Source organism: Cervus canadensis, chromosome 20 (genome assembly GCF_019320065.1).
Source record: "Cervus canadensis isolate Bull #8, Minnesota chromosome 20, ASM1932006v1, whole genome shotgun sequence".
Classification (NCBI taxonomy): domain Eukaryota; kingdom Metazoa; phylum Chordata; class Mammalia; order Artiodactyla; family Cervidae; genus Cervus; species Cervus canadensis.
The window spans coordinates 10,681,122-10,695,523 of NC_057405.1; the positions used below are offsets into that span (position 1 = coordinate 10,681,122).

At 35.7% G+C, this 14,402-nt stretch overlaps 2 protein-coding genes across 14 annotated transcripts in view; one reads left to right on the forward strand and one right to left on the reverse strand.

Annotated features, from left to right (window-relative positions):
• The window catches only part of KLHL32 (kelch like family member 32), a 208,400-nt gene extending 202,799 nt beyond the window's left edge, over positions 1-5,601 (forward strand). For all 9 annotated transcript variants that reach the window (XM_043439171.1, XM_043439179.1, XM_043439173.1 and 6 more), the window contains one exon: positions 1,561-5,601. In XM_043439171.1, the coding sequence (XP_043295106.1) occupies positions 1,561-1,722 (162 nt within the window). In that variant the 3' untranslated portion in view covers positions 1,723-5,601. The remainder of the gene's footprint in view (positions 1-1,560) is intronic.
• A 2,716-nt stretch (positions 5,602-8,317) lies between these two features.
• Positions 8,318-14,402, reverse strand: part of MMS22L (MMS22 like, DNA repair protein) — a 121,126-nt gene continuing 115,041 nt past the window's right edge. For all 5 annotated transcript variants that reach the window (XM_043439200.1, XM_043439201.1, XM_043439202.1 and 2 more), the window contains 3 exons: positions 11,467-11,563; positions 9,767-9,934; positions 8,318-9,257 (listed from right to left, as the gene is read on the reverse strand). In XM_043439200.1, the coding sequence (XP_043295135.1) occupies positions 9,164-9,257; positions 9,767-9,934; positions 11,467-11,563 (359 nt within the window). In that variant the 3' untranslated portion in view covers positions 8,318-9,163. The remainder of the gene's footprint in view (positions 9,258-9,766; positions 9,935-11,466; positions 11,564-14,402) is intronic.

Consider the following 14,402-nt stretch of genomic DNA (forward strand, 5'->3'; position numbering starts at 1 on the left):
TTGGACTTGCCTGAGCACGCACATAAGCACTTACCGTACACAGTCTCTCTCGGTCCAGGAAACCAGACAAAAGTTCTCTGGATGGTGACTTCGGCTTTTGCGTTCTAAAAATGTATTCAGTCGGGGAGGGGATGTCACAAAATGGCATGAAATCCTTATTCTTTCTTGGGTTGCAATCCTCAGACAAAAAACTGGCTCTACCGTTCACTAGCTGTGTGACCCTAATTAAGTCACTCAGCCAGTCAAATTCACAGGGTGGGGGAATAATACTTGTCACATTGAGCTTTAAGTTCTCCAGGAAAGAATATAAGAATAACCAAGAAATGCTTGAAAATGAACGAGACATGCTCTTACCCAAAGTAACTGAAAATGTGCTACTGTAGGAAGATACATAAATCAACAACAGAGAACAAAGAAAAATCTGTATGTCGCATGTATTGAGCTATTTAAAATTAGTAGTGACAGGGCATATTGTTCAGTAAATGGGATGGGACAGCTAAATGTCCATTTGGAGAAAAAAAGCTACAGGTTTGATCTTTCTTTTATTCTAGGCCTTACTGATGTCCTCTTCTTTATGGGCTTGGATCCCCAAATCTCAAGGGCCCCTTTCATCTGAAATAATGCATTATTGCATTAAAAGCTTAAGAATTATCCACGTAGGTGACAGATGTGGGCATCAGAGTGGACGAGGCCACTTAAGAGTGCCACAGGGTCTGTGGTTGGAATATTGGGGCACGTCTGCATTTAGGAAGTGGCTGGAAGAAGTGGACCAAAGTGGCTGGCAACAGGACAATATGAATGACAAACTTTTTTTTTTTTTTTAAGGTCATAGAACCCAAGGGAGGAAAAGTTTTAAATGAAGTTAGAGGAAGCTCATATGAAGAGAGGATAAGATGATTGAGGGCTAGGAGTTTTATGGGTTCAACAAATATGACATGACCAGCTTGTCTTATAAAAGCATCTTCCTAGTAGTAAAATTAAACCAGAAATCAGTGAGGTGACAGCAGGCACTGACTGACAAAGATTCTTTTCCATATAAGGAAAGAGATGAAACTCCAGTTTAACAAGGAAATAACTGGGGAAAAATCTCCAGAAGCAACTGATTTCCCTGAACCTGCTATGAAGCTATAATGTTCTCTGTGCCAGACCCTGAGCGAGATGATCTCACCAGTTTTCAAAGCAAAGCTGCAAAGTCAATGTTGTTTTCACACTGCAGATGAGGATTTGTAAGCCAGCATACAAACAACGTTTACTAGTTTGGGCAAGTTACTTAACCAATCTAAGGCAGTTTTATTAAAGGACAATAATGCTGCCTACATCTCAACACTTGTTCTGAAGGCTAAATGATTATAAATATATGTACATACACATAAGTGTGTAGAATAGCATTTTACAGGAACTAAATACATATTTCTGGTACAACACTGTGAGAAAAATATCAGTATGTAAGATATAGTCATGTCAGCATAACTGAAATTAACTGCAGGTTTTCTTTCATGTGGACACAGCTTTACTTTGAACCACCACCTTTAACATACAGATTTCTCCCTTCCTTTGTAGGTACTCGATGTAAGTAGAGAAGGCAAAGAAGAAGTCTTCTATGGGCCTAGACTCCCTTTTGCTTCCAACGGAATAGCAGCATGCTTCCTCCCCGCTCCGTACTTCACATGCCCTAACCTTCAGACTCTTCAAGTGCCTCACCACCGGATTGGCACTGTCTGAAAAGCCAGTGCTCTTAATAACCGTCATGAACAGCAGGAAAAAAAGCCTGGCTTTTGGATACTGGGCATGAAGACACTCAGTGCTCAATGCTTCCTTGTTCTGTTTTCTAGATCTTATTATATTCAGATAAACATAAGCAAAAAATGAAGTTTTCTAAAATACACATGACTGAAAACGCTTGTCACTCTCCTCCGTGTGTGTCAGTATACAGTGTGTGTGACTTTTACTGCGGTGTTAGCCTAGAGCCGACTGAACGGTCTGTGGGTCTTTAAAGCGTTCCTTATACACCTTGTCTAATGGGTGCTGTCCAGGACACTACCCTCTTAGTGAGGCAGTTTGTTTCACAAGTACTGCCATCAGTGATCTTCAGAAACATTGTCAGTACTTAATCTCTTTACTGAACCCTGGGTTTGCAATTTTTCTGTTAAAAATCCAACATTATACAGCACTGCTGTAGAAGCAGAGTCCTCGCCATTATGACATCATGAATTTTTAAATGCCGTATTTTATTCACGGTAATATGAATAACCAAGGGGCACTGGGACAGCAGATGGAGGACCCGGATTTTTCCCCTTAGTTGCTCTGTGACCTTGGCTTAACTTTACAGTGCTTCAGTTTTCTCACTTTTTAAGGAGGGCAATTATTGATTTACTATCAATTCAGAAGAACGTTGTGAGGATTAGACAAATACTCTGAAGTACTTTGCCTAAGAAAAAAATATCACTCAAATTACAAGGCATTTTACTGTCTTTAGAACTTTGTAATTGAACTGGGAGATTATTTTTGAAGTTTAAAAATTACTGGATAGAACTTGGAAGACATGCTATGAGATGATTCTGAAAAGCGTGTGAAAGAGACATACTAATTAGAAAACAGGGAGTTTACCAAAGCCAAAGATTCCTACACTTTTACAAACCCTTGCCTCAAATTCATTTAAGACTGTTTAGTGAAAAGTGACATTTTAAAGCTCAAAAAAAAATTAGTTGGACTAACTTTGGTATCATAAAGTGCTTTGACATAAATTTGAACCTAGAATTGGTAGTTCTAATAAAAGTTTTTCCACTTTGTTAAAGGTTATGTCAATCTTCAGCGCTTGTGGGATTCTTCTCCATCACCAATACATATTACTACCATTTTTAATGATACACAAGAATTTTTTTAGGCTAGGTTTTTGGATTTGCTTTTTCTATAACAAAAAGTTAAAAAATTAAACAACTCAGTAATCGTATTTGAACGTAAATTCCATAACTATAATGTGAGTTTTCCCCCTTTCTCTAATCTTGTTACGATAAGTCACCTTTCTTAAAAGGAAGATTTCACTTTTTTTCCTTGGTATAGTTTAAGCATTCAGCAATCCTTGGCTTATAGGAAACTGTCATTTTGTTCATGTAGCCACTTTTAGTAAGCAGAAGTGAATGAAAATATTTTTTATCCTAAATACAGAAATCACTAACTTTATATATTATATAATACCTAAAACACTTATTTTAAATATGTATTAAATATCAATATATTAAAAATAAATATATAATTTTTGGCTGTTCAGATTAAGGGGAGAGGGGAGACTAGGGTAAGAAAAAGAGTGGTAAAACTTTAAAAGAAAAGATTTTAAGTTTAGACAAAAAACCTCAGAGGAGTATTTGTACAGTTCTGAAAGTTGATAATTGATATTTAGAAGGAAAACAGAGTCTCTTTATAAGGTATAAACCATCTAAATTTTAAAAAATGCCTTACTTACAGTGTGAGGAGAGTGGACTCCAACATTTCAGAAATCTTTCCAACAAGGACCTACACAATTATTTTCGATTTACTAAAATTTCTACTTGACACACAGATTTCTTCTGGAATTTTACCTTATAAAACAATCTATTTTTTTAAACAATCTATTTTTAATCCTAGATTCTCCACCCAATTATTAAAAGGGAAATGGTCTTGAAGTGAACTTGACTGATAAATGGAAAGGCAGTCTGAGATTATTCTCATTTGTGAAAACTTCTAACCATTTAAAACAAATCAGTATATACTATCAAACCTTTCCTTGTATAGTATTACTCAGTAATAACTGTATAATTGTATAATAGTAATGATACTATAAAATTGAAGTCAATTTTTATATAAATTTTACATTATTTTCAGAAACATATACTTGTAAACAAAGAATAGCATCCAAAGTACAGAAACCCTTCCCCACAAAGAAAAAACCCAGATCACTTATAATTTGATCCTGTCCCTCAAATTACCAATCATAAGAGCTAATAAGAAAAATTCTAGAGAACAATGGTTGGTCATAAAAATCTAAGCCCACCGAAATTATTCAAATACATGTTTTCTACTATAGTGAACTATTCCACAGTAATACATCTTCCATTTGCACTCTTCAAAGACCATATTGTATTTGTATTTATTAATTTCAATTTCCATAAAACCATGAAACTTAAAACAATTTAAATATTACTTCAAGATTGTACTTTAAAAAAGAAAAAGCAGTAACACAGATATTAGCAGTTTTCTTACTCTACCAGGAAAAGTCAGAAAAGACATGAATCTCTAAAATAATATGTATGTAAAATGCAGTAAAATTCCTTAGATCTTTAAGAGCGAAATGCCCATTTGTTATTTTTAGGGTATTTTCCACACCATTTCTCTCTGTATTTTCCTCACAGTGTAGCCATATGTATGTTGTATACCCTCAGCCATTAAAATAGCTGAAAACTTACCTTTCTTTTAAGGCAGAGTATAAAAGCAACAGGAGTAAATAAGATAAAAAATATTCCTCTAGGTAACATGGTTCGTTTTTATTTTGCTTTTCAAAGAGTCAATCTGTCATAAAGAGGAAGTTGAATAATCACAAGTGTAGTGCAAGTTGAATATATGCATTTTTATTATATCTCATTACTTTGTACACAAATAACTTAAAACGTGTGTATAAAATAGAAATGCCCGGAATTTTTCTAAAAGCATAATTCACAAGTGCAATGAACTGGGTAACTATCTTCACACCAAAAACTTCAATAAGCAGAAGTTGGTCTGTTCTAATCATTTGATACTGATTTTGGTAAACTGAACAATATGGTTTATCACAGAATCAAAATATAAATCTCATATCTTACATCAAATATGTGAAAGAATATACTATTTTGCTAGTTCCCCAACTGTTTTACACAAACAGAGCCTATTATTTATAGTAGCATACTCTCCACTTGACTGACAATGCAATATTTTTAACCCTAGGAGGAGGAGGCAGGAGATCAGTTTTTGGAAGATAAAAGGTTTATGTAAAAAAAAAAAAGAGTATGAATCAAAACCCAGTGGTTTAGAACAGATAACACAGTTTTTGATGAAGTTTCTATGATATCTGCCTTTTATCTCTGAAAAAAAGTGTTAAGTTGATGCGCAGAACTTAGAGAAAGTAGTTTTCTTAAAGGTTTTTCCCAACTGTAACAGCTTGTCAAATTCTTATATGATTATATAATCCTAAAAATAAAAACTGCCAAGCTTCTGTGAATGTACATGGAAAGGAGTCCATGTAATTAGTTATAAATAGTAGTTTTAAAGATTTGTGATGAAGTACGGAAGATAAAAATAACAGTGTGTAGTGAAGATACACACCTAACAACCCACAAATAATTTTTTTTACTTACCCCAAAAAACAAAAAAGTCAAATATGCTTAGTAAGAAAATAAAATATGCTAGGGATAAGGAAGGATGTAAAAGTTTATACTGTGAAACTCTTCCAGTACAAATGCACTGAATACTGAATGCTTTTGTACAGGGGCAATACACCCATGTTGTCTTCTCCCCTAAGAAAACCTAATTAAATGTTCAACTGAAATTTAAATCATAACCAAATCTGAGTGTCTAATAAAAGTCCTTTTCATCGCCGTGTTGTCCTTCAATCATCTTTTACACTCCACCTGATATTTTACAGAAACTGACTGGGATACTTAGGTATAGAAAGTCAAAGTGTTAATCACTGAGGAGTGTCCGACTCCACTCAGTGTGAAGAGTTGACTCACTGGAAAAGACCCTGATGCTGGGAAAGATTGAGGACAGGAGGAGAAGGGGACGACAGAGGAGGAGATGGCTGGATGGCATCACCGACTCAATGGACCTGAATTTGAGCCCACACTGGGAGATGGTGAAGGACAGGGAAGCCTGGCCTGCTGCAGTCCATGGGGTTGCAGAGTCGGACATGACTGAGCAACTGAACAAGTGTCTGACTCTTTGCAACCCCGTGGGCTGTAGCCCACCAGGCTCATTTGTCCATGGAATTCTCCAGGTAAGAATACTGGAGTGGGTAGCCATTCCCTTCTCCAGGGAATCTTCCTGCCCCACAGGTGGAATCCAGGTCTCCTGCATTGCAGGCAGGTTCTTTAACATCTGAACCACCAAGGAAGCCTAACATGTATATTTTAATTTTCCTAATTGAGTATCTTAAAGTTAGGTTTCTGTAGAAAGGGTGGTAAGCTGGCAAACTAAATGAAGCCCACAGTGTAGAATGAACATGTCATTCAGCAAAAGTAGCCAAGACCGTCTACTCTCCTGCTTGAGTCGAGTTTGGAAAGAGAAAGTATAGTGTCAGGTGGCAGAAATTCTCCTGACAGAAGGGCTTCAATGTCAGATTAACAATGGGAAGTAAATGGAGGTCCTTGAGCAGAAAAGTAACAAGATGAAAGTAGTCTTCTAGGAACATTAACGTCAGAATTATGTGAAGAATAAATTTCAATAATCCGGAGATAAGGAGGCGATTATAGTGCCTAATAAATTTGGATGCACTTGATGGCAAAAAGAAAAAAAAAAGCAAGAGTTTGTACTGCTGATCAGATGAAAAGTGGGGAACAATGAAGAATCCAAGAAACATCAAGGTTAAGTGAACTGGGAAAGTGGTGTATGCTCTGAGTAGAAAATGAAGGCAAAGACTGTCACCTTTTCTGGAAAAGAAGGTGACAAAGGCAGCTTGATGTTGCCCTGAGATTCCAGGAGAATCTAACTAGATAGGTTTAGAGAAAAAGTAGTACTAGATACAGATGTGAAAGATAAAGTTATTAGCTAGTCTTCTCAGTTCACTACCAGAAGAATGTTGGGACAGAGCGGGTGAAGGGCCAGATCTTACCAGTGGGGACAAGAAGGGAAACTGTGTATGTAGGAAAAAGCAGTATTGCTGAGGAAGGCATGAGAAGATAGAAGAGAATGCAGTCACAGGGGCGCCAAAGCCCAAGGAAAATGACAGCACATTCCAGATTCGACCACAAGAGACTGGCTTACCTTAACAATGGTAGAAGCAGTCGCCTCAGATATTACAGGGATTTTAGGGGGAAAAGAACATCAAGGAAGCAACTATAAGGTTATTCTAAGTCTGGGAATGGAAAGAGATAAGACTATAGTAATAAGGGTCAGTGAAGATTTTTAAGAAATGGAACTGAATCATAAATTTTCTTTTTTCTTCAATGAATAAAAGTTTCTTTAAAATTTTACTGATACACAAATTAAAAAAATATACATGTTACAGACTTTCTTGTTACTGAGTTTTAAGTATAAATTTATTCTTAATATACACAGGTACATATCCTAATGCATGATTCAGTATCAGATTTTCTTAACCCTTAAAAAGTTTCATAAGATAAGAGCAAGACTATCTAAGACATCTTTATCAATTTCCCTTGGGGAGGAATACACATACACACACACACACACATAAATAACCCTTTAAAGGCACTCCATTAAATATTTTAAATTTCAACTGCTAAAACTTGCAAAATAATACATCATTAGTAAGTCACTATTATAATGAAATTCATTGCTATGACGTCTTCAGTAACCTTAAAAGAGGCTTTTAGTCATCCCATTTATTTAATTAGTTTATTTAGGGGTAAAATAGACCATTTATAAGTCATGAAGTCCTTAAGACTTCACAAATTCCTATTAGGAAAGGGCTACTAACTAACTATAGTTTCCTGACTGCAGTGCAATTCATTTTAAAAGATACTTGAGCCAGAAAAGGGCTGAAAATGTTTTCCTGAAGGAATAGTAAAACCATGATAAACACTAGAGGCCCCAGAAGAGAACAAATTCTTTCAAAGTTAGCAAACATGACATGTAAGAAGTGGAAGCACTCATCTAGGACATGCCATTAGAGAAGAGCAAAATTGAGAAGTTTCTTTACTTTTGTGCATGAGATACAGTAATCATGTCTGTGTGCCTAACAGAATGTAGGTCACCAAATACTTTCACATACATTTTAATTACATGATTATAAATCAGTTATCCCACTGATTCTTACCAGAACATTGTGAAATTTCAAGAAGTATTATTACTCATTTTTCTCCATGAAGAAACTAAGACTAAGAAAAGATTAGGAATCTGCTCACGGTCACAAAGTAGGGCTGGGTTTAAGACCCCCATGGGTTCTCAGCACTAAGATTGGAACTGTTTTTACCCAATAATGCTCACTATAAAAAGGAGTCAAGGACAAAGCCCAACCAGTAAAATAAATCTGAAATTTCAGATAGTTAAAGGGTTGAGAGATGAATTGCTACAGGAAACTAAGCTGGTTCCCTGCAAATATGTAAGATGCCAGTTTATAAGAGGCTCTAGCTGAGGAGCAAGTAGATAATTCGGCTGACTTTCCAGAACTCTTCTGTTAATTTGTAACCTTAGAAAATTTCCAGAATATTATTTATTCTCTTTTTAAAGGCTCTTATTTATCCTCCTCTTGATATGACAACTCCAAAAGAAAGGATGAATAGAGAAAAACATCTGGCAACTGTTGGACCCAAAGTATAAACACTGTTAGCCCAAGTTAAAAAAAAAAAAAAATATATATATATATATATATATCTGTATAATCCCTTAGCCAGATTCAGTTTCATTGCTCAGAGTTAAGTGTGCTCTGAAAAAATTTTATTAACTTGCCTCAAACATAGTATAAAAAAGGATAACAAATATACAGTCCTATCTCCTGACCATTCCTCAAAAGAAACAAAACAATAAAAACAAGCAAAGAAGAAAGCAACCAAGTGACAAAACCAGCACAGGGCAGCCAGGCAAGGTGAAATAGTGTCATGATTAAACATAACTTGTAAAGAAACAAAAAATAGAAATAAGTTACTTGCAAGGCAAAAAGTCAACACTACAGTAAAACGCCCATGGATCAATCAGTACAAACCTGCATAGACATGCACAGACAACACTCCCAGATAGGAAAACTTTAAGTTTCTTTAGTTTACTAAAACTGCTTCAAAGCAGAATGCAGTTTTACCAAGTTCCAAAGATTCTATAACATATTTAACTTTTATTTCCTTATTTATATACTTTATACTTACAGGTATGTACGGAAAAGATCCTATAAAGTATTTTAACAGAACATTATACAATTAATAAAGGTAGGAGTCAAATGGCACAAAGTGGCTTTAGGTAGTTATAATTAATGTTGAGGATGAAATCACAAAATAGATTCGACATGATCATTTTGCAGGTTCTGTATCTCATCTTGTCCCACTTGTCCTAGCTGAGATAAAAGCTTGCTATAGGCTTCCCTGTAAAGACAAAAGAAGAGAGAGATATACGTTTATTGTTGTTGTGCAGTCGCTAAATCGTGTCTGACTCTGTGAAGTCATGGACTGCAGCATTCCAGGCTTCCCTGTCCTTCACTATCTCCCAGAGTTGGCTCAAACTCATGTCTATTAAAGTCGGTGATGCCATCTAACCATCTCATCCTCTGTTGCCTCCTTCTCCTGCCCTCAGTCTTTCCAGCATCAGGGTCTTTTCTCTTTTAAAACAATCTCTTTAGAAGATACAGACTTAAACCACCATGTTTCATTACTCTAAATGGTCCAGCACTATATTCAGTCATGAGCCTATAGGGAAAAAAAAAAGAGCTTTTATCTATTTTTGACCAAAAGCATATTATCTAGTTGAGTCACTAACCCTATTCACCAGAATAGACTCCAAATCTTTATAAATGGGAAAATAGGCCATTACTAGAAAATGAAACTAGATTTTATAATCATTGTCCAAAAGGATATAATCAAATTATCAAACATACCTTTGTGCAGTATTTCTGCCAAGGCCCGATTTCCGCTCTGAATTCTTCAGAGACTGAGTAAGGGCAGGAACCAAGTGGATAACAACCTGCGGGTCCAATGCTGCTACTGCTTCTAAAATGCTGTAAATCTGATAATCATATCTCATACCATAATCTTCAATAAACTGCCTGAAAGTAAAACAGGTTACTTAGAATTACTCTTGGGGCAATTGCTCTGGCTAGTATCTATCTAGCCCAATTACAGCAACGAGCTGTAACCTGAATGCAAGAAAAACACTTTATGTAAGATTATCATAAGGATTTATGACAGACGCCATACAAAGACTGAAACTTGAAAATAAAGAAAAGAAATGGCTTCAGCGTGAGCCATGACCAGAGTGAGGGCATTAAGAAGGAGAGGGAAGAGTTGGAATCCCAAGAGGAAGAATTAAGAGGGAAAAAATCTAACACCAGGGAATTTCCGGCTACACTCTGCATGTGGTTAATCTGGGTGTTAAGGGTGTAGCAGAGACTAAAATAGAACAGGAGTCCAGCTTCCTGGTTATTTTGTGTATCTTTTAGTTAATTTTTCCTATCTCTAGATAAATCAAACAGTATTTCTATGAGGAAAGCAAGTTAGTTCTAATAATTTTTATATTCCTTAATTGAACAAGAGACTTTAGACCCACAGAAGAATACAATATGAAGAATACATAATATATAAATAATTATATTTATATAATTATACATATATATAAATAATATATAATTCTATTATATAAAAAAGAATTATATATTTTAACTATAAAATTTCTACTCTTCCCACCTTAGCCAAAAGTCACCTCTCTTAGTAAACTGTAGTTAACAAACATGTAATCTTTGTTCATATAAAATCCTTCCTCATCTCTTAGGGTTTTACAGTTTTCTTAAACCCAGTATTTATTTCAAATGATCACAATTTTTTAATTAAACTTAGTATTTATTTCAAATAATCACAATTTTTATATTCTATAAACAAACTGTAAATAACTGACAAGTCGCAACTACGTGATAAGAAAGCAAGCCGAGGAATCAAAAATCCCCCACAGAATGAAGGAAATGGACCCAAACTATTCAACAGTGGTGCTATGGTAGAGATACATGAAATGAAGGTCAATGGGTAGAAACTAGGAGAAAGATATACTTTAAAAGTACTGCCTTAACAGAAAGCCTAAGAATCTATATGGTGCAAGGCAGGAAAACAGAAACAAAAGAGAAAATGTTCTACAAGTTGCAGTTATTCTGATGAAGGGAAAACATCTATATATAAAGTCTGTGCTTCACAAATTACATCCAATGGAGCTTTGTGGGTTCACGGCGTCGAAAGTGAACAGGAAGACCAGTGACAGGCACGTCCACACCGGATGCTGAGTGGCATGTTTAGCAGCTCCAAAGCCTGTGTACCTGTTAACCATGCCTCACGTTTTCCACTTTTCCCTCTGAAACACATGCAGGCATCTTCCTTACTAAATTCTCAGGTAATTTTAAGTCCTCTTTCTCCCTAGTAATTTTATTTTTTAATAAAACAACAACATAGCAAAACTACTGCCAAAAACATCATAATTGGAACTACGAACAAGTAGTAACACATTATGTTTTGGATAATTAGTTATTTAAAAAACATGTTGACTGTCAAATGGCTGGCAATAGTCTCCTTGCCAGTTGGCATATTTTCCAGTTACCTAAACACAGAAGTCAGCTGGGCGGCAGGTTCTCCTCCTGACCCCACTTGGCAGGCTTTGACCATGCATTGCAGGTTCTCGGTGGCCAGCCTTTTAACTAGGAGGGAAAATTACAGCATTACACATTGTGCCTGAATTCACCATCTGGATCCTCATTTTCATGAGCACTCTAGATTTAGAAAAACATGTTGTTTTCTTAAAGTATGTACATGCTTTTTTGTTATTTTTCAAAGTGAAATAGTTATGAGCTTTTTGTTTTGTTCTAAAGTCTCCCTATCTTCCATTTTAAGAAAATATAAAACACTTGAGTCTATTTTTCACATGTGACTGAAAAAATACCGTAACTGAAAAAATATATGTGAAGATATGCATTTTTTGTCAGAAAAGAGTCCATATTCAAAAATGTTCTACCCTCCTAATACCGCAAACACTGCTACACACTGACAACAGATAATCTTTAATAATTCAGCTGACTTACAGATTGATTTTTTAAATTCATATTCCTTCCATTCACAAATACATATGTTCAGTTCAGTCACTCAGTCGTGTCCGACTCTTTGCGACCCCATGAACCGCAGCACGCCAGGCCTCCCTGTCCATCACCAACCCCCAGAGTCCACCCAAACCCATGTCCATTGAGTCAGTGATGCCATCTAACCATCTTAGCCTCTGTCGTCCCCTTCTCCTCCTGCCCTCAATCTTTTCCAACATCAGGGTCTTTTCCAATGAGTCAGCTCTTCGCATCAGGTGGCCAAACTACTGGAGTTTCAGCTTCAGCGTCAGTCCTTTCAATGAACACCCAGGACTGACCTCCTTTGGGATGGACTGGTTGGATCTCCTTGCAGTCCAAGGGACTCTCAAGAGTCTTCTCCAACACCACAGTTCAAAGGCAAAATCAATGCTTCGGCACTCAGCCTTCATTATAGTCCAACTCTCACATCCATACATGACCACTGGAAAAACCATAGCCTTGACTAGAGGGACCTTTGTTGACAAAGTAATGTCTCTGCTTTTTAATATGGTGTCTAGGTTGGTCATAACTTTCCTTCCAAAAAGTAAGCGTCTTTTAATTTCATGGCTGCAATCACCATCTGCAGCGATTTTGGAACCCAGAAAAATAAGTCAGCCACTGTTTCCACATCTATTTGCCATGAAGTGATGGGACCGGACGCCATGATCTTAGTTTTCTGAATGTTGAGCTTTAAGCCAACTTTTTCACTCTCCTCTTTCACTTTCATCAAGAGGCTCTTTAGTTCTTCTTCACTTTCTGCCATAAGGGTGGTGTCATCTGCATATCTGAGGTTATTGATATTTCTCCCGGCAATCTTGATTCCAGCTTGTGCTTCATCCAGCCCAGCGTTTCTCATATGTCGTAAATTAGAAACTACCAATAGTTCATATTTTCTTAAAATTAGATTTATATATTTGTTGTTGTTCAGTCACTAAGTTGTGTCTGACTGTGACACCAGGGACTGTGTATATAACATAAATCCGCCAGTTGATGGTGTGTGTATATATATATATGTATATATACATATATATGTATGTATGTATATATACATATATATATATATAAAATCAAGTATTGTTGATGCTAATTTTCTTATTAAAGACAGCAAAGTTACAAAGAGACCATTTACATTCTTTCAGTATTTAACCAAATCCTTTACAGCTGTGCACTTCCACATAAAAATGGTAAAAAAAAAAAAAAAAAAAAATCAAGAAAGAACCAAAAATTCACCGTGTTCCAAGTGCTAATACATTTTTTATGCTGCTTTTGGCATATTAAGTAGCTGGGGAGAAAAATTACTTTCTCTAAAGAATAAAAATATTTTCATGAAGTAATTAGCCTCCAACTAATAAAAATAAATGAAAAAAAAATTTCTCAGAAACTGTAATCCACTATGGCAAGAGTACACATGAACCTAACTTAATTAAGTAGCAGATGTTTTCAATAGCATGAGGATAGTGGAAAAGGAAGAGATAGAATACTTGTCTTTACTGAACAAGTAAGTTATCATATTAGATGCAATTCTAGAGCCAGTATAAATGATTCTTCTTAAAGATGCTTCTTTGAAAAAAAAAAAAAAATCCACAAGTTCTTTTGTGGAAAAAGTACCAGAACATGAAGAAATACAGTTCATAAAGTATTAATAGTAAGCACTATTTCTTAAAAATAACAGATTTAGGTATAATTCACATGTAAAAACTAACCTTTTAAACTGTACAGTTCACTGGCTTTTAGTATATTCAGAAGAATTGTGAAGCTGTCACCACTATCTTATTTCAGAACATTTTCATCACCTCCCTCCAAAACCTTATAACTATTAGCAGTCATTCCCCATGTTCTTCCTCCCTCAGTCCCAGGAACCACTGATGTACTTTTTGTCTTTATGGATTGTCTGTTCTGGGAATTTCATATAGATGGAACCATACAGATTTGGTCTCATGTAACTGCCTTCCTTTCCTTAGCAAAATGTTTTAAGGTTCACCCGTGCTATGGAGCATGTTAGCACTTCATTCCTTCTCATGGTCAGACACCATTCCATTATATGGATTGACTTCTTCTTGTTTATCAGTTCATTAGATGATCAGTTGATGGATATCGGGGTTGCCTCCATTTTGGCTATTACAGATAACACTGTCGTGAGCATTAGTGTACATGGTTTCCAAAAAAAAATCTATCCTCTTTGTTTATTTCTTTAAGTGAACTGGGCATTGTTTTTAAAAACTGGGTTATCTTTCAGCTTTTTTGTTTTAATAACAGCTTTATTATCATATAATTTATATACAATATAATTCACCCATTTAACACGTACAATTCAATGGTTTTTAGGATAATTACACAACTGTGCAACTGTCACTGCAATTTTAGAACATTTTCTTTATCTTGAAAAGAAACACTGCTCCCTTTAAAGCTCTTACCTCCTATCCTC